General features: G+C 47.1%; 1 protein-coding gene across 3 annotated transcripts in view; it reads right to left on the bottom strand.

The window, feature by feature from the left end:
* Window positions 1-20,047, bottom strand: part of fam199x (family with sequence similarity 199, X-linked) — a 36,838-nt gene extending 16,791 nt beyond the window's left edge. For 2 of the 3 annotated variants that reach the window (XM_086001857.1, XM_086001839.1), the window contains exons 1-3: window positions 19,943-20,047; window positions 6,165-6,350; window positions 488-716 (exon numbers count right to left, since the gene is read on the bottom strand). In XM_086001857.1, the coding sequence (XP_085857983.1) occupies window positions 488-716; window positions 6,165-6,331 (396 nt within the window). In that variant the 5' untranslated portion in view covers window positions 6,332-6,350; window positions 19,943-20,047. The remainder of the gene's footprint in view (window positions 1-487; window positions 717-6,164; window positions 6,351-19,942) is intronic. The other variant, XM_086001847.1, reaches the window with a different exon arrangement.
* Window positions 20,048-22,078: the final 2,031 nt, after the last annotated feature.

The raw sequence follows: 22,078 nt of genomic DNA on the forward strand, positions 1-22,078 counted from the left end.
TTAATCCCCCTAACACTAAGGGTCAATTTATCATAGCCAATCAACCTAACCTGCACATCTTTGGACTGTGGGAGGAAACCGGAGCACCCGGAGGAAACCCACGCAAACACGGGGAGAATGTGCAAACTCCACACAGACAGACAGTCACCCGAGGCCGGATTCGAACCCGGGTCCCCCTGACGCTGTGAGGCAACAGTGCTAACCACCATGCCACCGTGCTGGTACAGCAAGTACTTGAGGTGCATTTTCTTTTTTTAACTGAATGACACTGACTGACGGGGCTCTCGTACCTTGGTAAGTATACCTCTCGGTAATCCGGACTTTTTGATCAACCGGCACCACGCCGGTCCCGGATAAAAAAAAAAAGTTTCCTGTAGTTGGACAGCACTTCGAAAGAGCACAGGCACGATGGGCCAAATGGCCTCCTTTTGTGCTGTACGAATCTTTGATTCTCCGTTAGCAGTCAAGAGAAACCGCTTGAGCTCACCTGCCATTCAAACTCACTGTCCGACCAATCCCAGTAGGTACTGATTGATGAAGACACGTCACTACAAACACTCCCCTCTGGAAAGAGGTCAAAGGACGCATTCTGAGTGAACTCCTGATCGTCCAGCAGGGAATAGCAGTCCTCCTGATCTCCGCATGAAACCGATGAAAAGAGTTCCTCACTGCACTCAGAGCTCGCCACACTTGTTCCACAGGACGTCAAGTTCCATCTGCGTTTGAACAGAAAGATTTTTTTTAACATTTCTTGGAGTATTAGTGAAAAGACAGTCAGTGTCATTCAGTTAAAAAAAGAAAATGCACCTCAAGTACTTGCTGCTGCTTAAGTCAGGAGCTCGGGTCTCTGCTGGCCATTCTTGTGCAATATTCTCCTCGGCGAGGGGGTACAAGAATAAAAGTACAAGCCAGAGTTACCCTAAGATCCAAAAAGTGAGAATTCCTTTTTGCTGTTACTCAAAGAAAATGGTTCTTCCCTCATTCACAACAAATACCTAATCCACTACTCGCTAGACCCTGTACCCAACAATTAAGTGACCACGACTAAGACACCGCTCTCCAAAAGTAAATCAAGGGTCGAGTGCCTTGCGGCTCAAGAATCTTTGCTGCTCTCAACCTACTGCACTGGAGCGCCAGATCAGCGTCTTGCTACTATTGAGCTGCATGTGTGTGCAGCACGGGTCTGCCGAGACTTACTGATGCAGACAACAGCACAGTTGCCAGGTGGAGGTGTCTCCAGCAGAAAAAGATGGCACCAGTTACACTATATATTCACTTACCATAGAAACATAGAAGATAGGAGCAGGAGTAGGCCATTCGGCCCCTCAAGCCTGCTCCGCCATTCAATAAGATCATGGCTGATCATCCAAATTCAGTACCCTGTCCCTGCCTTCTCCCCATATCCCTTGATCCCTTTAGCCTTAAGAAATATATCCAACTCCTTCTTGAATATATTTAATGAATTGACCTCTACTGCCTTCTGTGGTAGAGAATTCCACAGGTTCACCACTCTTTGGGTGAAGAAATTCCTCCTCATCTCTGTCCCAAATGGCTTACCCCTTATCCTTAGACTGTGACCCCTGGTTCTGGACTCCCCGACCATCGGGAACATCCTTCCTGCATCTAGTCTGTCCAGTCCTGTCAGAATTTTATAAGTTTCAATGAGATCCCCTCTCATTCTTCTAAACTCCAGCGAGTATAAGCCCAATCGACCCAATCTCTCCTCATACGTCATTCCTGCCATCCCAGGTATCAGTCTGGTGAATCTTTGCCGCACTCCCTCCATGGCAAGAACGTCCTTCCTCAGATACCATCAGCTGGTCACACTGCAGTCACCCTATAAACTACAACAACTTGTATTTATGAACTACCTAGAAGTTAAGCGGCACAGTAAATAGTGTAGATGGCAGCAGAAAGTTGCAAAGGGATACGGATAGATTAAGTGAGTTAATTGTGGGGAAGGTGTGAGGTCATCCACTTTGGACACAAGATAGCTAGATCAGCATCCGCAGCATTTTGCTATCACAGGTAGATCAGAGCATGTTCCAAATGGCGAGGAGTTAGGAACTGAAGAAGAGCAGAGAGATTTAGGGGTCAAAGTACAGAAATCACAATGATCGTGGACAGGTACAAAAAATCATTCATTAAAAAGGCTAATGGAGTGTTGGCCTTTAGCTCAAGAGGGCTGGAATACAAAGAGGTGGGAATGATGTTACAGTTATACAAAGCTCTGCTTAGAGCACGGTTTCAGTTCTGGGCCCCGCCCCTCAGGAAGGATAGGTTGGCCTTGGAGGGAAAGCAGTGCAGATTCATCAGAATAATACCGGGGCTAAAAGGGTTAAATTACGAGGCCAGGTTGGACAGACTAGGCTTCTATTACAGTATAGAAGATTAAGGGGTGATCCAAGTGAGATATTTAAGATGATTAAAGGATTGGATAGTTTCTCTCTATGTGCCCTATTTCCTCTTTGGGGGGGGGGGGGGGGGGGGACACGTCGGGGTGGAGTCCAGAACAAGGAGGCATAACCTTTAAATTAAAGCTAGGCCGTTCAGGGATGTCACGGAGCACTCTTCACACAAAGGTGTAGTGGAAATCTGAAACTCTCCCCCCCAAAAAGCTATTGAGCCTGGGGATCAATTGAAAATTTCAAAACCGAGATTGATAGATTTTTTTTAGGCAAGGGTATTAAGGGTTACAGAACCAAGGTTAGCAGATGGAGTCCAAGATACATGATCTAATTGAATGCAGAACAGGCTCGAGGGGCTGAATGGCCTCCTCCTGGACCTATGTAACCAAGTACCAAATTCTAACAGCTTCCACCTGTGCAGCCGAGATCCGGAGGTCATGTTTTCCTGCCACCCGTAGTCAGAAAGGACTGACGCTGTACTGCTACCCTAGGACCCAGCACCACAAACACGTCTACCGCCTGGCACACATTGGGTCCCATGGTCAAACTGCCCAGCTGGAAGACAGAACAACCACCAATCTATAATGGACGACGATGCTCTGTCCCAACACGCGAAGCTGGGACGTTAGCACCTCTCCACCCACAAATACACCTCCCCAAACCCACCAACAGCTTTCAGAGGCATCCGAGGCGCACAGCGCTCCAACGTGGCATCTCCTCGAAATACAGCCTCAACCAACATGCCCATTCTTCGTGCTGCAGGCACCAGCTCCGAACCAGAAAGCAAAGACAACTTGTTGAATCATCAAAGATGAAGTCTTTACTCCAGAACTCAGGAAACACCACACCATGTCCAAGAACTTCACGCCACATCACCCTCTGAACCAACAACTTAGGGCAAGCCAGTGCAGACTGGACCCAGGCTCAAAGTAGACAGACCACCAGAAGCCATCCGATCTGTTGGCAGAAAATCAGCAAGCTCCAAAATATGCCATCTGTTCCACAATATAATGAGCTCGTACAATACTCCATAAGTGGGCCGGACAGCCTGTTGTGGCTCCAAACCAGCAAGCGGGTCAGAAGCAACACAATTGCTGACTTTTTTTTTTTTTACTGTGTGGGTTTCGTAGGTTTTGGATGCACACGAACCATGGATTTCGGAAAATATTTCATGGTTAACAGTTACCAAAGTGGGTAAGCAGAAACATTCTGTGTTAACCCTTCGTCAACATCGAGCTTATAAGCAAGACCATCGCTTTGCAACCTTCTTGGAAAATGGATAGAATTGCAAAATGTGACCGACAACCTTACCCTTCCCCAAATCAATGAGACGTTAAACCGAGGCCCCGCCTGCTCTCTCAGGTGGACGTAAAAGATCCCATGGCACTATTTCAAAAGGAGCGCAGGGGAGTTCTCCCCGGTGTCCTGGCCAATATTTATCCCTCAATCAACATCACTAAAATACATTATCTGGTCATTGTCACATTGCTGTTTGTGGGATCTTGCTGTGCGCAAATTGGCTGCTGCGTTTCCTACATTACAACAGTGACTACACTTCATAAAGTACTTCATTGGCTGTAAAGCGCTTTGGGATGTCCGGTGGTCATGAAAGGCGCTATATAAATGCAAGTCTTTCTTTCGATAAAAATCCCAGAGAATCTTGTAATCGCACGCATGTAAAATCATCACAGCCCCAGGACATCACTGCAGGTGTTCCTCAGGGCAGTGTCCTAGGGCCAACCATCTTCAGCTGCTTCATCAATGACCTTCCCTCCAACATAAGGTCAGAAGTAGGGATATTTGCTGATGACTGCACAGTGTTTAGTGCCATTTGCAACTCCTCAGATAATGAAGCAGTCCATGCCCGCATGCAGCAAGACCAGGATGACGTTTAGGCTTGGGCTGATAAGTGGCAGGTAACATTCGCACCACACAAGTGTCAGGGAATGACTATCTCCAACAAGCGAGTGTCTAATCACCGCCCCTTGACATTCAACGGCATTACCATCGCCAAATCCCCCACCATCAACATCCTGGGGGGGTCACCATTGACCATAAACTTAACTGCACCAGCCACATAAATACTGCGGCAACAAGAGGTCAGAGGCTGGGTATTCTGCGGCAAATGTCTCACCTCCTGACTCCCCAAAGTCTTTCCATCATTTACATGGCATAAGTCAGAAGTGTGATGGAATACTCTCCACTTGCCTGGATGAGTGCAGCTCCAACAACACTCAAGAAGCTCGACACCATCCAAGACAAAGCAGCCCGCTTGATTGGCACTCCATCCACCACCTTAAACATTCACTGCAGCCACGGTACACCGGTGGTGGGAGTGTGCACCATCTACAAGATGCACTGCAACAACTCGCCAAGGCTTTGTTGGCAGCACCTCCCAAACCCGTGACCTCTTCCACCTAGAAGGACAAGGGCAGCAGGCGCATGGGAACACCACCACCTCCAAGTTCCCCTCCAAGTCACACACCATCCTGACTTAGAAGTATATCGCCATTCCTTCATCGTCGCTGGGTCAAAATCCTGGAACTCCCTCCCTAACAGCACTGTGGGAGCACCTTCACCACACGGACTGCAGCGGTTTAAGGCGGCGGCTCACCACCACCTTCTCAAGGGCAATAAATGCTGGCCTTGCCAACGATGCCCACATCCCATGAACAAATTTTTTTTTAAACCTGGATTTGGCTTTTTCATGCACCAATAAAGCAACGGGCCTAATTATGAATAGACGGAACCATGGAATGTGATCCTCTAAACAACAGTAAAAATCCAAGAATCCATGCAACAGAAATGGAATTGACTTATTCAGTCACTGTAAACAAATAGACTTGGATACAAGCTTTTAATTTTACTTTATAGAAAAAAGTAAGTTGCATTGTGGGGGCCCCTGGTTACTCTGGACATAAGAGCATAAGAAATAGGAGCAGGAGTCGGCCCCTCGAGCCTGCTCCGCCATTCAATGCGATCATGGCTACTCTGGAGGGGCTTTCTTTTCTGAACGGGAGGGTGGGAATGTACTGCACTGGAGTCACGGCAGCGAGCAGCAATGGCAAGCGATAAATTTTATGATTTGTGCTTGCTGCCAATTTTCATTGCAGTTTCTTTGCTTTCTGATCGGTGAGTTTCTGCACATTGCAAAACTTCAATAAAGACTTTTAAAAAGTAAGCTGCACAAACATTTTTTGAACCCCCCTCTTCCCCACACACAAGCAGAGGCAGAAAGAGCGAGAGAAAGAAGTGATGCGCGCTGGCGCCAATCCACCTTTCAAATTGTTGGTGAAAACCTTTCCAATCAGCACGCAGGGAAATAAATGTCAAAGCAACTTTATCGCAGAGGGTGGGAAAAGGCAAGGGAAAACTTTTCCAAATTAAAATATTTTACAGCGAATATTTATTCAAGGGACAGCCATTTTTCCAGGACGTGAGAAAACAAACTTGTGAAAAGACAGCCAGAAAAATCTACACAACACGATTTTTTTATATACAGTAACTCTGCCTTAGCGAAACATTTTTAATGCGAATGAAAGTTCAGACAAGCCAGCTTTCCCTGTGGATTTTAAATATCGAAACCAGTCGCTCCTTCTGCAGGGCGGAAACAAAATCCACTGCACAAATGAGGTAACGGTTTAAATGAGCATCAAACCACGGCAGTAACTCACATTATGGACAATCAGTGCAGCAATTAAACCACTCCTCTTACGGGCGAAGGTAATACACCACGGTTTGACTGATATTACCCACCTGTTGGTGTGGAGTCTGCGCAATGGGTCAGTTCTGTGGCACGACGAAAGCTGGCAGCCAAAATCACTGACGTCGAGACTGGCGACGTCACTTATGTGCCCCCTCTGTGGCAACAAGGGGAACGGCTCATCTGGTGCCAGGAACTTGCCATACAAATCATCTGACATTTTAACACGGGTATAAAACCTGCCAAAATAAGAAAGGGATTATTTAATACATTGTGTGGATGCTGTAACTGTTAACGTCAACAGTTTGGGCTAGATTTTCATTCAGCAGTCGGGAAGGAGGCGGGACTACAACTTTCGGGGTTTTAGTCCCGCCTCCATCGAGATGCGGCCAATCCACACGAGTTTCCCTTGATTGACCATGTTGAGTCCGCCCAGCGGGCTCATCAGGCCAGTTAAGGGCCACCCGGCAACAGGTGACGTCACAGACTGAAATTTCATCTTTCAAGACGTCCTGACAGATGAAATATCAGTGTTTCACAGCTGCTTGAAGCTGTCAAACACTGACAGTCTGACTTCTAACCTGAGTCCTTCTACACAGACTCAGTTAGAAATCTCACCGGCACAGAAAGCTGCAGGCTGTTACTTTTGACAGCTCGCGGCCATTCTGCTTTCAGTGCCAGCTGAATGATGGACTCCCGAAGCCTAGAGGAAGAAAGGCTGTTATGGTAAGTACAGGTAATTTAAACTTCTTTACACACTTTAGACACACCAAACACACTTACCTTTGCACTCATGCACCCATCACTCACCTGAACACTGACATCCCGACCCCTCCAAGTCCTTCAACCCGACGGCCCGCCTGCTCTAACCTGGCGTGGTTTGGAGCCGTCGGGAATCCCACATGACACCCCTCAAATTAGGGATTAGGCTAAAAACTGCCTGTTAACTACCTGTTAACAGGCAGTTAATTGGCACTAATCCCTTCCCGCCTCGGGTCGGCGGGTCCCAGTGCGGGGCGGGTACCCGCCTCCCCTGAAACTTGCATGGAGGCGGGTTTTGGGCGGGATGGTGTCGGGGCCCCTGAATTCGGGATTTTTGCCCCCCGCACGCCTAAAAGCCCGCCTCACGGCGCACTGAAAATCGACCCCATTAACTCCAATACCATTTGCCACTTTACAACACAAAAAACTGTGATAATCCACAATCATTTTCCTGCTCGTTTCTTTCCCGCTATTACGATTATACGCCATGTACTCATTTCACAAGAGCCTTCTGACCGGCAACTTGACGGTGTTGGGACTGGTCAAGCTCGGAGGACCCAGAGAGCAAACAGGCACCTTTCCTGGTTGTGAGTTCAGTCGTCCAGAGACTTGAGCGCATAATCCAAGCTGACACCACAGTGCAGTACTCAGGGAGGTGCTGCACTGTCCGAGGTGCCGTCTTTTGGATGAGACGTTACACCGAGTCTCCGTCTGGCCGCTCGGGTGGATGTAAAAGATCCCATGGCACTATTTCGAGTAAGAGCAGGGAAGTTCTCCCCAGTGTCCTGGCCAATGCTTATCCCTCAACCAACATAACAAAAAAAGACAGATTAAGTGGTCATTATCACACTGCTGTTTGTGGGATCTTGCCGTGCGTAAATTGGCTGCCGTATTTCCTACATTACAACAGTGACTGCACTTCAAAAAGTACTTCGTTGGCAACAGCCGGAGCTCGTGAAAGGCGCTGTATAAATACAAGTATGTCGGCTAGAAAGGATGTACAGGAAACTTTCTGGTATCCGGCACGGACGGGACCGACGTGGTGCCGGTTCATCAACAATTCCGGATAACCGAACGCTATAGTAATAGATACGGACCTTAGAGCTCCGTATAAAGCAACAAACCCTGTGCTTCAGAACAACGTCCACAAGTTGCAAGCGTCTCTGTAGCTTAGCAACAGCTGCAACCACACCCTTGCCTTCCTCCATTTGTTGCTGTGTAAGTAATAAAAGTTATAAAAGTTACCTGAACTGACTCCTGAATTTTGCCGGTTATTTAGGGGCCGGTTAATCGAAAGTTTCCTCTATTAGATAATGGCCCAGGTATTCCGATCGCAGGCCTCCCGCGGGCAGAGGACTGCGATCTGGGAAAATCTGCACCCATACCAGAGGGCTCCCGGGAGGCACACAGTTCCGCTCCTGGGCCTCTCCAAACTGCCGGTGCGCAGGGCCCACGTATTCCAGAGATGCAGGTAATTCGCAGCGTCCCTGGGATCATGTGGGCCATGGGGAGCCAATCACAGTAGGGAATCTCCCTTCATACATTGGACAGGAAGACCTGTCAAATATATGAATGGAGATCACCCCCAAAACATAGTAAAACTTTAAATAAATTTTAAAAAACATCACTTTTTAAAATGACTTGAAAGTACAATAAATTAACTATTTCAAACAAAACTTTAAACTTTTTTTAAAAAAGAAAGTAAGTTTTTTACGGGGCTAAAGATAAACTTACCTTTTTTTTTAAATGATATATCAATGGAATTTTTTTTAACTTTTTTAAACTCTTATCCTGGAAAAAGCAGCCCTTACGCGTGCTTTTACCAGGCGTAAGATTTCTAAGGGTTTTCAGCGGGCGGAGGTTCTGCAGAAAGCGGAACTCTCCCCCCCGCAGAGGCCCTTCTCCAGGGCAGCCGGAGGATCTGTTAAGAGCTTTCCCACTCGTAGGGATTGGAATATCCGGCCCCAGTTAGCCACATCACACTGGTCCTCAGGCTTCCACATTAGAAGTTGAAAAGCATTTTTGCCTATACTGGAAAGTCAGTCACATTAAATCACATAGGACAATCCTGTGTGCGAAGCAACACCATGCTTAGAAAAGGCAAGAGTGCGTCTTTCAGGGTTGGGTGTTCTGGGATCAGCTCCCAGGCCGGCCCAAAAGTTGCAAAGCCCACTAAAAATAAACAAATATTCCAGGGCCAGGGAGCTTCTCCCCATATTGTCAGCACCCAAGTAAAGGAGATCCACCAATGGCAGGGAGGGAATTTACTTTTTCAAAAAAAAAAAAGTTTTTAAAAAGTTGTAAAAAATATTTTAAGTATTTGCCCCTCTCAGACTTTCCCTTTAACTCAAACTGTTTACAATCTACATGGACTGGAGAGGTTATAAGCTGTGCTGCGAATTTAAATGCTATACTGGACACGGTTGGAGAGAAAAAAGACTTGCATTTCTATAGCGCCTTTCACGACCACCGGACGTCCCAAAGCGCTTTACAACCAAATGAAGTACTTTTTGAAGTGTAGTCACTGTTGTAATGTGGGAAACGCAGCAGCCAATTTGCACACAGCAAGCTCCCACAAACAGCAATGCGATAATGACCAGATAATGTTTTTTTGTGATGTTGATTGAGGGATAAATATTGGCCAGGACACCGGGGATTATTCCCCTGCTCTTCTTCAAAATAGCGCCATCGGATCTTTTACATCCATCCGAGAGCGCAGACGGGGTCTCGGTTTAATATCTTATCCGAAAGACGGCACCTCCGACAGTGCAGCACTCCCTCAGCACTGCACTGGGAGTGTCAGCCTAGATTTTTGTGCTCAAGTCTCTGGAGTGGGACTTGAACCCACAGCCTTCTGACTCAGAGGAGAGTGCGCTACCCACTGAGCCACTGGTTGACACTATAAAAGTTATTTGTTTACAAGTTCTTCATGGTTTCTGGTCGTGCCAAACAGATCAAGGCCGAATGGGCAAGCGAACAAGCGTCCGGTTTCCAGTCCTCGATCTGTGCCAAACTCGTTCAGTGACCAGCATCTACTGGGTGGCCTTGGACATCTCATTCGACAACTTTCCCTGTACCTTGCTGTGGGGCAGATGGCACAGTGAGTCACTGAGGGTGAATGCACACAAATCCAAAAAAACTCAAACCTCCATCAAACTACGCGAGGCTGTTTCGCATCTTCTCCGATATCAATCCAGTTAACAAAGCTCAGCGTCTAAATCAGAGGCTACAATGCTGTCATTTCTCTCCTTCTCCACTGAACGAGACCCCTTCTTCATCAAAGTTTCATTTGTTTCAAATCAAACTGGGAACCACTTGTAACATACTGCAGTTTCTGATGCTGTTGTTGTTAAATTGCACATCTGGCCACTCTAGTTAAAGCACATCTATTAAAGAGATGACGTTTACAGAAATCTCATGAAGATCTCTTGGCACTGCCTCCAAAAATAACCTGGTAATGATCAAAAAGTGGTATTTACATGAGTGGGAACATCTTTAGGGAAATCAGATGCAACCCACAGCATGTGTGCCTCATGTACCAGGACGGATAGAAAGCTGTGCTGATGGGACAGGAAACCAAGAGTTCGTAAAGCATTTAATATATCGCAACAGAAGTGGTTAGGAGTTTGCACTCTACGTGGCTCAGTGGGTAGCACCCTCGCCTGAGTCAGGAGATTGTGGGTTCAAGTTCCACTTCAGAGGATTGAGCACAAAAATCTTGGCTGCCACTCCAGTGCAGTACAGGGGGAGCGCTGCACTGTCGGAGTTCCCATCTTTCAGATGAGACATTAAACCGAGGCCCCGTCTGCTCTCTCAGGTGGACATAAAAGATCCCATGGCACTATTCTGGAGGAGCAGGGGAGTTCTCCCCAGTGTCCTGGCCAATATTTATCCCTCAATCAACATCACCAAAACAGATTATCTGGTTATTGTCACATTGCTGTTTGTGGGAGCTTGCTGTGCGCAAATTGGCTGCCGCGTTTCCTACATTACAACAGTGACTACACTTCAAAAAGTACTTCATTTGCTGTAAAGTGCTTTGGGACATGCGGTGGTCGTGAAAGGTGCTATATAAACCACAGACAGTGCAGCACTCCCCCTGTACCGCACTGGGAGTGTCAGCCTAGATTTTTGTGCTCAAGTCTCTGGAGTGGGACTTGAACCCACCACCATCTGACTCACGAGGCGAGAGTGCTGCCCACTGAGCCACCGGCTGACACTGACACACGGGAGATTAATGGATAGTTTCCCATCTTGGGAGTAGGGATTGTCAGGCAAGGCCCGATTGAGAACACAATGCTCTTCAGAACTTCGGATAGGTAAATGGGCATCAAGCCGGCCAATGGGCAAACAATTCCTTGGGGAGAGGGGGAGGTACGACTGTCTGACAGGGTACCTTTCTCAGCAATAACCAGTGGCAGGAGGGTCGGTAACCAGAGGACACAGATTTAAGATGATTGACAAAAGAACTAGAGGAGACATGAGGAGACTTTTTTTTAATGTATGGAGTTGTGATCTGGAACGCGCTGCCTGAAAGGGCAGTGGAAACAGATTCAACAGTAACTTTCAAAAGGGAACTGGATAAATACTTGAAGGGAAAAATTTACAGGGTTTGGGGGGAAAAAAAAGTGGGACTCATTGGATAGCTCTACCAAAGAGCCGGCACTGGCACAATGGGCCAAATGGCCTCCTTCTGTTCTGTATGATACTTCATAAATCAAAAAGTACTTTACAGGAGGTGAAACTAGCCAGACACCAGCGGGAAGGATTTGGGTGGTGACGGAAGGCAAGATCTAAGAGGCAGGTTTTGAGGAGGGGGGGGGGGGGGGGGCGGGAGGGAGCAAGGCAGAGGGGGCTTGGTATCAGATCAGCTGTCGGAAAGCACAGTGGCGGTCGAGGGGTTTAAGGTGGTGGTGGTAGAGAGGTAAAACTGGGTGTCATCAGCATACACGCGAAGGGTGACACACGGCCATGAATTGTATCGTTAAGGGGCAGTATGTAGACGAGGAAAAGACAGGGTGTTTAGATGGAGCTTTCGGCACATTGGGAGCAGGGGGAGAAAGAATGACAGGAGATGTACTGGCTGTATCGAGACAGGCAGGAGTGGAGCCAAACAAAGGCAATGCCAAAAAGGACGGACGGTAGACACGGATGGAATTGTTTCACATATCAAGGAGCGATAGCGTAACATGGTCACAGACACAAAGAATGTCATTTGTGACTTTAATCAGAGCGGCCTTGGTGCTATGGAGGATGGAAACTAGATTAACATAAGAAATAGGAGCAGGAGTCGGCCATACGGCCCCTCGAGCCTGCTCCGCCATTCAATAAGATCATGGCTGATCATCGACATCAACTCCACTTTCCCGCCCAATCCCCATATCCCTTGATTCCCCTAGAGTCCAAAAATCTATCGATCTCAGCCTTGAATATACTCAACATTTCAGCACCCACAGCCCTGAGGTAGAGAATTCCAAAGATTCACAACCCTGAGTAAAGAAATTCCTATCAGTCTTCAATGGCTGACCCCTTATCCTGAGACTGTGCCCCCTAGTTCTAGACTCTCCAGCCAGGGGAAACAGCCTCTCAGCATCTACCCTGTCAATCCCCCTCAGAATCTTATATGTTTCAATGAGATCACCTCATTCTTCGAAACTCCAGAAAGTATAGACCCAATCTACTCAATCTCTCCTCGTAGGGCAACCCTCGCATCCCAGGGATCAATCTAGTGAACCATCGTTGCACTGCCTCCAAGGCAAGTATATCGTTCCTCAGTAAGCAGACCAAAACTGTACGGTACTTCAGATGGGATCTGATTGATTCATGGGATGAGAGGGCTATGCTCAGAGGAGAGATTGAGTAGAATGGGCCTGTACTCTCTGGAGTTTAGAAGAATGAGAGGTGATCGCATTGAAACATATACAAATCTTAGAGGGCTTGACGGGGTAGATGCTGACAGGCTGTTTCCCCTGGCTGGAGAGTCTAGGACCAGGGCACAGTCTCAGGATAAGGGGTCGGCCTTTTAGGACTGAGATGAGGAGGAATTTCTTCACAGGGTTATGAATCTTTGGAATTCTCTGCCCCAGAGGGCTGTGGAGGCTCAGTCGTTGAGTATATTCAAGACAGAGATCGATAGATTTTTGGACACTAGGGGAATCGAGGGATATGGAGATCAGGCGGGAAAGTGGAGTGGAGGTCGAAGATCAGCCATGATCTTAGTGAATTGCTGAGCAGACTCAAGGGGCCGTCTGGCCTACTCCAGCTCCTAATTCTTATGTTCTTATGAAGAGGGAGTGATGAGAGAGGTAGGCAGAGCTGGACAGTGGCGGTGCACGGGGACATGAGGAAAATGGGACGCTGGCGATCGGGGAGAGAACAGAGGTACCACAGGTGGGGTTTTGGATGAGCAATGGAAGCAGTCTCGACAGATGGGGGTGGGGGTGCAGAGTGAAGACTGGGGATCAAAGCTACAAGAGGGAACTTGGCTGGCAGGAGCAGTTGTAAAGTGATAGGGGTTCAGAGCAAAGTCTGGCGGTAAAGGGGAAAGAATAAGCAAATGGTCTTAACCGTGGAGTTGACGAAATGCACAAGATGACGGTGTCCAGTCAGGCGTGTCGAGCTCCGGGTGCGATACAACCGGTGGCCCACTATTTTAAGGGGAGGGAGGGTGGTTCCATTGCTCACAAGCTCCATCCAGATGAGGGAGGCCATTCAGCCCATCTTATCCAGCTGGAATAAGCATACATTTCTCCTGCCCAAACAATTCCATCTAACTGCATCTTGACTGAATCGAAAGGATTTCATCTGCACCACCCGACCTGCAAAACCGGTCCAACCGTTGATCACTCTGTGTGAAGGAGTACCTCCTGCCGCCTGTCCTAAACTGCCCTTTCAGCAGCTTTTAACCGATGGTCCCTTGTCCTCGTGCCTTGACTCAGTTCGAGGTCGTGCTCCAGATTTAACTTTTCGCTATCATTCATGCATATTTCTGTCAATTCGTTTCTTGAAAGTCTAGAGACTTACATTTCTATAGCGCCTTTCATGACCTCAGGATGTCACAGAGCGCTTTACAGCCAATTAAGTAGTTTTGAACTAACAACAGAAAATGCTGGAAAAACTCAGCAGGTCAGGCAACATCCGTGGAGAGAAATTTGAGTTGACGTTTCGGGTTTGACCCTTCTTCAAAACTGGAGAGAAAAGGAATTAGATCGAAGGCAGGGCTGCGATCGGACAAAAGAATAAAAGAACCAAAAGAAGTAAAAGAGATTAGAAGCTAGACGAGATGGTAATATGCTGGGATTAGGTGTAAAGTGTACTGGCAGGGCAAAAGATAGCTGCCAGGTGTGAGAGAGAAACAAAAAGGGGGGGGGGGGGGGGGGGGAAGAAGAGAGGAAAGGAGTGGAAAAATATAAGTAAAAATGAAATGGGGGCCGAGGTTATGATCTGAAATTGTTGAACTCGATATTGAGACTGGAAGGCTGCAGAGTGCCTAATCGGAAGATGAGGTGCTGTTCCTCGAGTTTACGTTGAGCTTCCGTGGAACAGTACAAGAGGCCAAGGACGGTGAGGTCCGAGTGGGAATGGAGCGGTGAATTGAAATGACAGGCGACCGGAAGCTCAGGGTCACCCTTACGGACTGAACGGAGGTGTTCCGCAAAGCGGTCACCCAATCTGCGCTTTGCGGAACACCTCCGTTCAGTCCGTAAGGGTGACCCCGAGCTTCCGGTCGCCTGTCATTTCAATTCACCGCTCCATTCCCACTCGGACCTCACCGTCCTTGGCCTCTTGTACTGTTCCACGGAAGCTCAACGTAAACTCGAGGAACAGCACCTCATCTTCCGATTAGGCACTCTGCAGCCTTCTGGTCTCAATATTGAGTTCAACAATTTCAGATCATAACCTCGGCCCCTATTTCATTTTTACTTATATTTTTCCACTCCTTTCCTCCCCCCCCCCCCCCCCCTTTCCTTTTGTTTCTCTCTCACACCTGGCAGCTATCTTTTGCCCTGCCAGTACACTTTACACCTAATCCCAGCATATTACCATCTCGTCTAGCTTCTAATCTCTTTTACTTCTTTTGGTTCTTTTATTCTTTTGTCCGATCGCAGCCCTGCCTTCGATCTAGTTCCTTTTCTCTCCAGTTTTGAAGAAGGGTCAAACCCGAAACGTCAACTCAAATTTCTCTCCACGGATGTTGCCTGACCTGCTGAGTTTTTCCAGCATTTTCTGTTGTTATTTCGGATTTCCAACATCTGCAGTATTTTGCTATCGAAGTAGTTTTGAACTGTTGTAATGTAGGAAACGCAGCAGCCAATTTGCACACAAGGTCCCACAAACAGCAATGTGATAATGACCAGATCATCTGTTGTAGTGGTGTTGAGGGATAAATATTGGCCAGGACTGGGGAGAACTCCCCCTGCTCTTCTTCGAATAGTGCCATGGGATCTTTTACGTCCACCTGAGGGCGCAAACGGGGCCCGAGCTTAACATCTCATCCGAAAGACAGCACCTCCGACAGTGCCGCACTCCCTCAGCACCGCACCGGGAGTGTCAGCCTAGATTCTTGTGCTCAAGTTTCTGGAGTGGGACTCAAAGCCACATACTGCTGGCTCAGAGGCGAGAGTGCTACCCACTGTGCCGCCAGGGCTTGAATGTTTCCCATGACTTGGTGACTAAAAATGAACAGTACTCAAGGTGGGTTTTTAAACCAGGGCACTGTACAGCTTGAGCATAACATCTTCTGATTTATAAATATTGATCCAGCAACAGTAAGCACCTTTGTTTACTGCTGTTCTACAATGATTTGCCGTGTGAAGAACCAAATCTTGTGTCACCTTCAGATCCCTTTCCACCTCACCTTTGGCTCCATCATCACCACCACCATCGTACACTTGACACCCAATTTCCCTTTCAATGTGCCATCCCTTGTACTGGTCATGAAGTTCATTTGCCACTGAAGCATTCATTTGTAGATATTAACTCCCTTTGCCGCAATTGCTTCTTCCAGTTTAGTTGCTTCTCCTCAGTAGAGTATCTGCAAATTGGACTATTCCAACGCACGCCCGGCCGGCCTCCCCAGTTCTACCCTCCATAAACTTGAGATCATCCAAAACTCTGCCGTCCGTGTGCTAACACACACCAATTCCGCTCACCCATCACTCCTGTGCTTACTTAACTGGGAGCAATTGTATGTCAGCAACGCCTTGATTTTAAAATTCTCATCCTTTTCAAATCCCTCCGTGGCCTCGCCCCTCCCTATCTCTGCAATCTCTTCCAGCCCTACAATCCCCCTCGACCTCAGCGTTTCGCCTATACTGGCCTTTTGAGCATCCTCGATTTTAAATGCTCCAACATTGGTGGCTGTGCCTTCAGCTGCCTAGGTCCTAATTCCCTCCCTAAACCTCTCCGCCTCTCTACCTCTCTTTCCTCCTTTAAGACGCTCTTAAAACCGACCTCTTTGACAAGCTTTTGGTCACCTGCCCTAATATTTCCTTATGCGGCTGGTTGTCAAACATTTGTCTGATAATCACCCCTAGAAGCGCCTCGAGACGTTTTATTACATTAAAGGCGCTATATAAATATATAAGCAAGTTGTTGTTGTTTCCAAATCCATGCTATTAGTGTAGATCAGGGCCAGTAGTGGCCCATCGCCAATTTGAGCTTCAACCCCCTACAACAACTTGCATTTATATAGCGCCATTAACATAGTAAAACATCCCAAGGCGCTTCATGGGAGCGTAATCAAACACCGAGCCACATAAGGAGAAATTAGGGCAGATGAGCAAAAGCTTGGTTAAAGAGGTAGGTTTTAAGAAGCGTCTGAAAGGAGGCGAGGCAGAGACGTTTCGGGAGGCAATTCCAGAGTTTAGGGCTCAGGCAGCTGAAGGCACGGCCGCCAATGGTGGAGCGATTAAACTCAGGGGATGCGCAAGAGGCCAGAATTGGAGGAGCGCAGAGATTTGGGAGGGTTGTACGAGGTTAGAGAGATAGGAAGGGGTGAGGCCACGAGAGATTTAAAAACAAGGATGAGAATTTTAAAATTGAAGCGCTGCCGGACAAGGAACCAGTGTAGGTCAGCGAGCACAGGGGTGTTGGGTGAACGGGACTTGGTGCGAGTTAGGATACGGGCAGCAGAGTTTCGGATGAGTTCAATTTATGGAGGATGGAAGATGGGATGCCGGCCAAGAGAGTATTCAAATAGTCAAGTCCAGACTAGGATTCCCTTCCTTCAGCAATTCCTTATCCACATCCAGAGAAGGATGAAACATCATCAATATTTCATAAGAATTTTGATCACTATTAAATCAAAACATTTCTCAATGAACTTGTCAGTGAACTCCTTCTAGACCAGTGAATCGCACAAAAGCGACTCAAGGTTCACTTTCCTCTCACCTGTAAACCGTATCAAACTGCGAGAGGTAAAAACACAAGACACCTGCCCATAACAGCAGCGCTTGGTAAAAAGTTAATGAGCAACCTGATCAACGTTCGACCTCCATCTCGTAGACATTACAAGTCTTGCAAAGAGCACACACTTCCTCCCAGTCACACTTCAGCCTATTCTGAATCACCACAAAGAACACCACAGGAAGTTTGCTAGTAATAGGTAGATTGAACAGCCTGGAATTTCCACCTTGGACGCAACCCAAATTAGGCCCAACAGTGTGCCCGTTCTGCTGGTCAAGTTACCCTCTAATCTCCTGTCAATCTCAATTAGAATACACCCAAACATAAAATGGGCGTAAATCAGCGTAAACAATCGGGGAAAGCACCGAACTCATTACATATTTTTCTTTCTTAAATATGGAAATTTAAGTTTCAACTCATTTCACCGTAAGTCATGCACATCAGGCAGAGCAAGTATAGGAACCTGCAGTGGGGGAAGCTTTTACATTTCTAATGAGGCTTATACTCGTGCCATAAAAACCCATTCAAAGGAGCCAAAAAACACAGCAAGTCTCAGCGAGGTTTAAGCAAACAAACAAAAACACGCAAAAAATTGCAACACCAGAAGTGACTTCTCTCTTGTTCTTCATCCCCTCCCCCCTTTCCCAGCTCCCACACTTGCTTAAAAATCTGTTCCATTTCCTGTTTTTTTCCAGTTCTGACAAAGGGTCATCGACCTGAAACGTTAACTCGGTTTCTCTCTCCACAGATGCTGCCTGACCTGCTGAGTATTTCCAGCATTTTGTTTTTATATCAGAAGTGAATTTCCTGCTACATTTGAAAATCTGGTGATAATTTGAAGAAAGCCTCTGAACAAGTGCAACTGCAGGAAACTTGCGTATGTAGTCGCTGCCGTAATGTCAGAAACGCGGCAGACAATTTTGCGTCCAGCAAGCTCGCGCAAATGGAAATGAAATAAATTAGATCGTATCTTCGAGCTGTTGCTTGACGGCTAAATATGGGCCAGGACACCGGGGAGAACTCCCCATCTCCTCTTCGAATAGTGTCACGGGATCTTTTACGTCCACCCGAGAGCGCAGACAGGGCCTCGGTTTAACGCCTCATCCGAAAGACGGCACCTCCGACAGTGCAGCGCTCCCTCACTGGGACTGTCAGCTTAGATTTTTGTGCTCAAGTCATATCCACGTTCATGGAATGCTACAGCAGAGAACGAGGCCATTCAGCCCATCGTGCCCGTGCCGGCTCTTTGGAAGAGCTATCCAATTAGCCCCAAACATAAGAATTAGGAGCAAGAATAGGCCATCTGGCCCCTCGAGCCTGCTCCGCCATTCAATGAGATCATGGCTGATCATCCAAACTCAGTACCCTGTCCCTGCTTTCTCCCCATATCCCTTGATCCCTTTAGCCTTAAGAAATATACTAACTCCTTCTTGAATATATTTAATGAATTGGCCTCAACTGCCTTCTGTGGTAGAGAATTCCACAGGTTCACCACTCTCTGGGTGAAGGATTTCCTCCTCATTTGTCCTAAATGGCTTACCCCTTATCCTTAGACTGTGACCCCTGGTTCTGGACTCCCCGACCATCGGGAACATCCTTCCTGCATCTAGTCTGTCCAGTCCTGTCAGAATTTTATAAGTTTCAATGAGATCCCCTCTCATTCTTCTAAACTCCAGCGAGTATAAGCCTAATCGACCCAATCTCTCCTCATACGTCATTCCTGCCATCCCAGGTATCAGTCTGGTGAATCTTCGCTGCACTCCCTCCATGGCAAGAACATCCTTCCTCAGATAAGGCGACCAAAACTGCACACAATCCTGAAGGTGTGGTCTCACCAAGGCCCTGTACAATTGCAGCAAGACATCCTTGTTCCTGTACTCAAATCCTCTCACTACGAAGGCCAACATACCATTTGCCTTCTTAACCGCCTGCTGCACCTGCACGCTTACCTTCAGCGACTGGTGCACAAGGACACCCAGGTCTCGTTGCACTTCCCCTTCTCCCAATCTATTGCCATTCAGATAATAATCTGTCTTCCTGTTTTTGCCACCAAAGTGGATAACCTCGCATTTATCCACATTATACTGCATCTGCATCATGGATGACCATCAACCTCAACTCCACTTTCCTGCCTGCTCCCCATATCCATTAATATTCAGAAATCTATCACCCCAGCCCCCAAGAGTGGGGTTTAAACCCACGACCTGTTGACTCAGAGGCAGGAGGGAGGGCGGTGCCCGTTGAGCAGAGGCTGGCAGCTGATGCCACCCACACCATCAGCTCCACCGCCAGCAAGCAGCAGCGAGAGATGCTCCACACTGTGGTGTGTGGGGGCGGCTGGAGCTCGGGAAAAGATTCCCTCACCCTCACCCCGAGCTGCTGCTGCTGGTGCCGGGACCCAGTGCCAGGGTCTGGAGGGCCCACACTCACACCCCAGGTGCGTCAGTGCCCCGAGGCCCAGACACCGCCCCACAGAGCCCCAGAGCCGGGCAGGATCCCCGGCCGGCCTCTCCAGGCCCCGAGCTACACCGGCCAACAAGCCCCGGCCTCTCTGCCTCTGCCTCTCCCCCTCCCTCCCTCTCTCTCTCTCTCTCTCTCTCTCTCTCTCTCCCCGGGGCAGGGGCCTCGGCCTCTCGCCGAGCCGCGCCACTCTCTCACTCACCCGCTCCGCTGCTCCCTCCGTCCCACACACTCCTAACCTCACTTCCGCCCGCTGTCTCCTTCACTTCCGCTCGCTCGCCAGCCGCTGGGGGCAGCAGAGAGCACTCGGGCACTGCAATTGGGAAATACACCTCTCCATCATAATTAAGAAGGATAATCATTATTGCAAGAAGAACCATTAATACAAAAATCATTAATGCAATAATAATCATTAATACAAAATCATTAATACAACATGATTAATGCAACAATAATCATTAATACAAAATCATTAATGCAAGAATAATCATTAAGGCAAAATCATTAATGCAAAATCATTAATGCAAGAATAATTCATACAAAATCATTAATGCAAGATTAATTAATGTAAGAATAATCATTAATGCAAGAATCATGTGTGCAAAATCATTAATACAAAATCATTAATGCAAGAATAATCATTAAGGCAAAATCATTAATGCAATCATTAATGCAAGAATAATTCATACAAAATCATTAATGCAAGAATAATCATTAATGCAAATCATTAATACAAAACCATTAATACAAAATCAGTATTGCAAGAATAATTAGTACAAAATCATTAATGCAAGAATAATCATGAATGCAAAATCATTAATACAAAATCATTAATACAAGAATAATAATGCAAAATTATTAATGCAAGATTAATTAATGCAAGAATAATCATTAATGAAAAATCATTAATACAAAATCATTAATGCAAGAATAAACATTAATACAAAATCATTAATACAAAATGATTAATGCAACAATAATCATTAATACAAAATCATTAATGCAAGAATAATCATTAAGGCAAAATCATTAATACAAAATCATTAATGCAAGAATAATAATTAATGCAATAATTCAATACATCAATCAAAATTCTCCTACAAGTTGTGGTAATTAAACATAGAAACACAGAAGATAGGAGCAGGAATAGGCCATTCGGCTCCTCGAGCCTGCTCCGCCATTCAATGTGATCATGGCTGATCATCCAAATTCAGTACCCTGTCCTTGCTTTCTTCCCATACCCCTTGATGGGCAGCACGGTGGCATAGTGGTTAGCACTGTTGCCTCACAGCGCCAGGGACCCGGGTTCGAATCCGGCCTCGGGCGACTGTCTGTGTGGAGTTTGCACATTCTCCCCGTGTTTGCGTGGGTTTCCTCCGGGTGCTCCGGTTTCCTCCCACAGTCCAAAGATGTGCGAGTTAGGTTGATTGGCTATGATAAATTGACCCTTAGTGTTAGGGGGATTAAATACGTTGGGTTATGTGTTGGTGTAGGGGTTACGGGGATCGGGTGGGATATGTGTCGGTGCAGGCTCGATGGGCCGAAATGGCCTCTATCTGCACTGTGAGGTTTCTGTGATTTCTGTGATTTCTGTGAAATATATACAACTCCTTCTTGAATATATTTAATGAATTGGCCTCAACGGCCTTCTGTGGTAGAGATTTCCACAGGTTCACCACTCTCTGGGTGAAGAAATTCCTCCTTATTTCTGTCCTAAATGGCTTACCCCTTATCCTTAGACTGTGACCCATGGTTCTGGACTCCCTGACCATCGGGAACATCCTTCCTGCATCTAGTCTGTCTAGTCCTGTCAGAATTTTATAAGTTTCAATGAGATCCCCTCTCATTCTTCTAAACTCCAGCGAGTATAAGCCCAATCGACCCAATCTCTCCTCATACGTCATTACTGCCATCCCAGGTATCAGCCTGGTGAATCTTCGCTGAACTCCTTCCATGGCAAGAACATCCTTCCTCCGATAAGGCGAACAAAACTGCACACAATACTCAAAATGTGGTCTCACCGAGGCCCTGTACAACTGCAGCAAGACATCCTTGTTCCTGTACGCAAACCCTCTCGCTACGAAGGCCAACATACCATTTGCCTTCTTAACCGCCTGCTGCACCTGCATGCTTACCTTCAGCGACTGGTGCATAAGGATACCCAGGTCTCGTTGCACTTCCCCTTCTCCCAATCTATTGCCGTTCAGATAATAATCTGCCTTCCTGTTTTTGCCACCAAAGTGGATAACCTCACATTTATCCACGTTATATTGCATCTGCCATGCATCTGCCCAATCACCCAACCTGTCCAAATCATCCTGGAGTTTCTCGGCATCCT

This window comes from Somniosus microcephalus, chromosome 1, assembly GCF_052327205.1.
Source record: "Somniosus microcephalus isolate GS21.2 chromosome 1, FLI_Smic_1.0, whole genome shotgun sequence".
In the NCBI taxonomy this organism is placed as follows: Eukaryota; Metazoa; Chordata; class Chondrichthyes; order Squaliformes; family Somniosidae; genus Somniosus; species Somniosus microcephalus.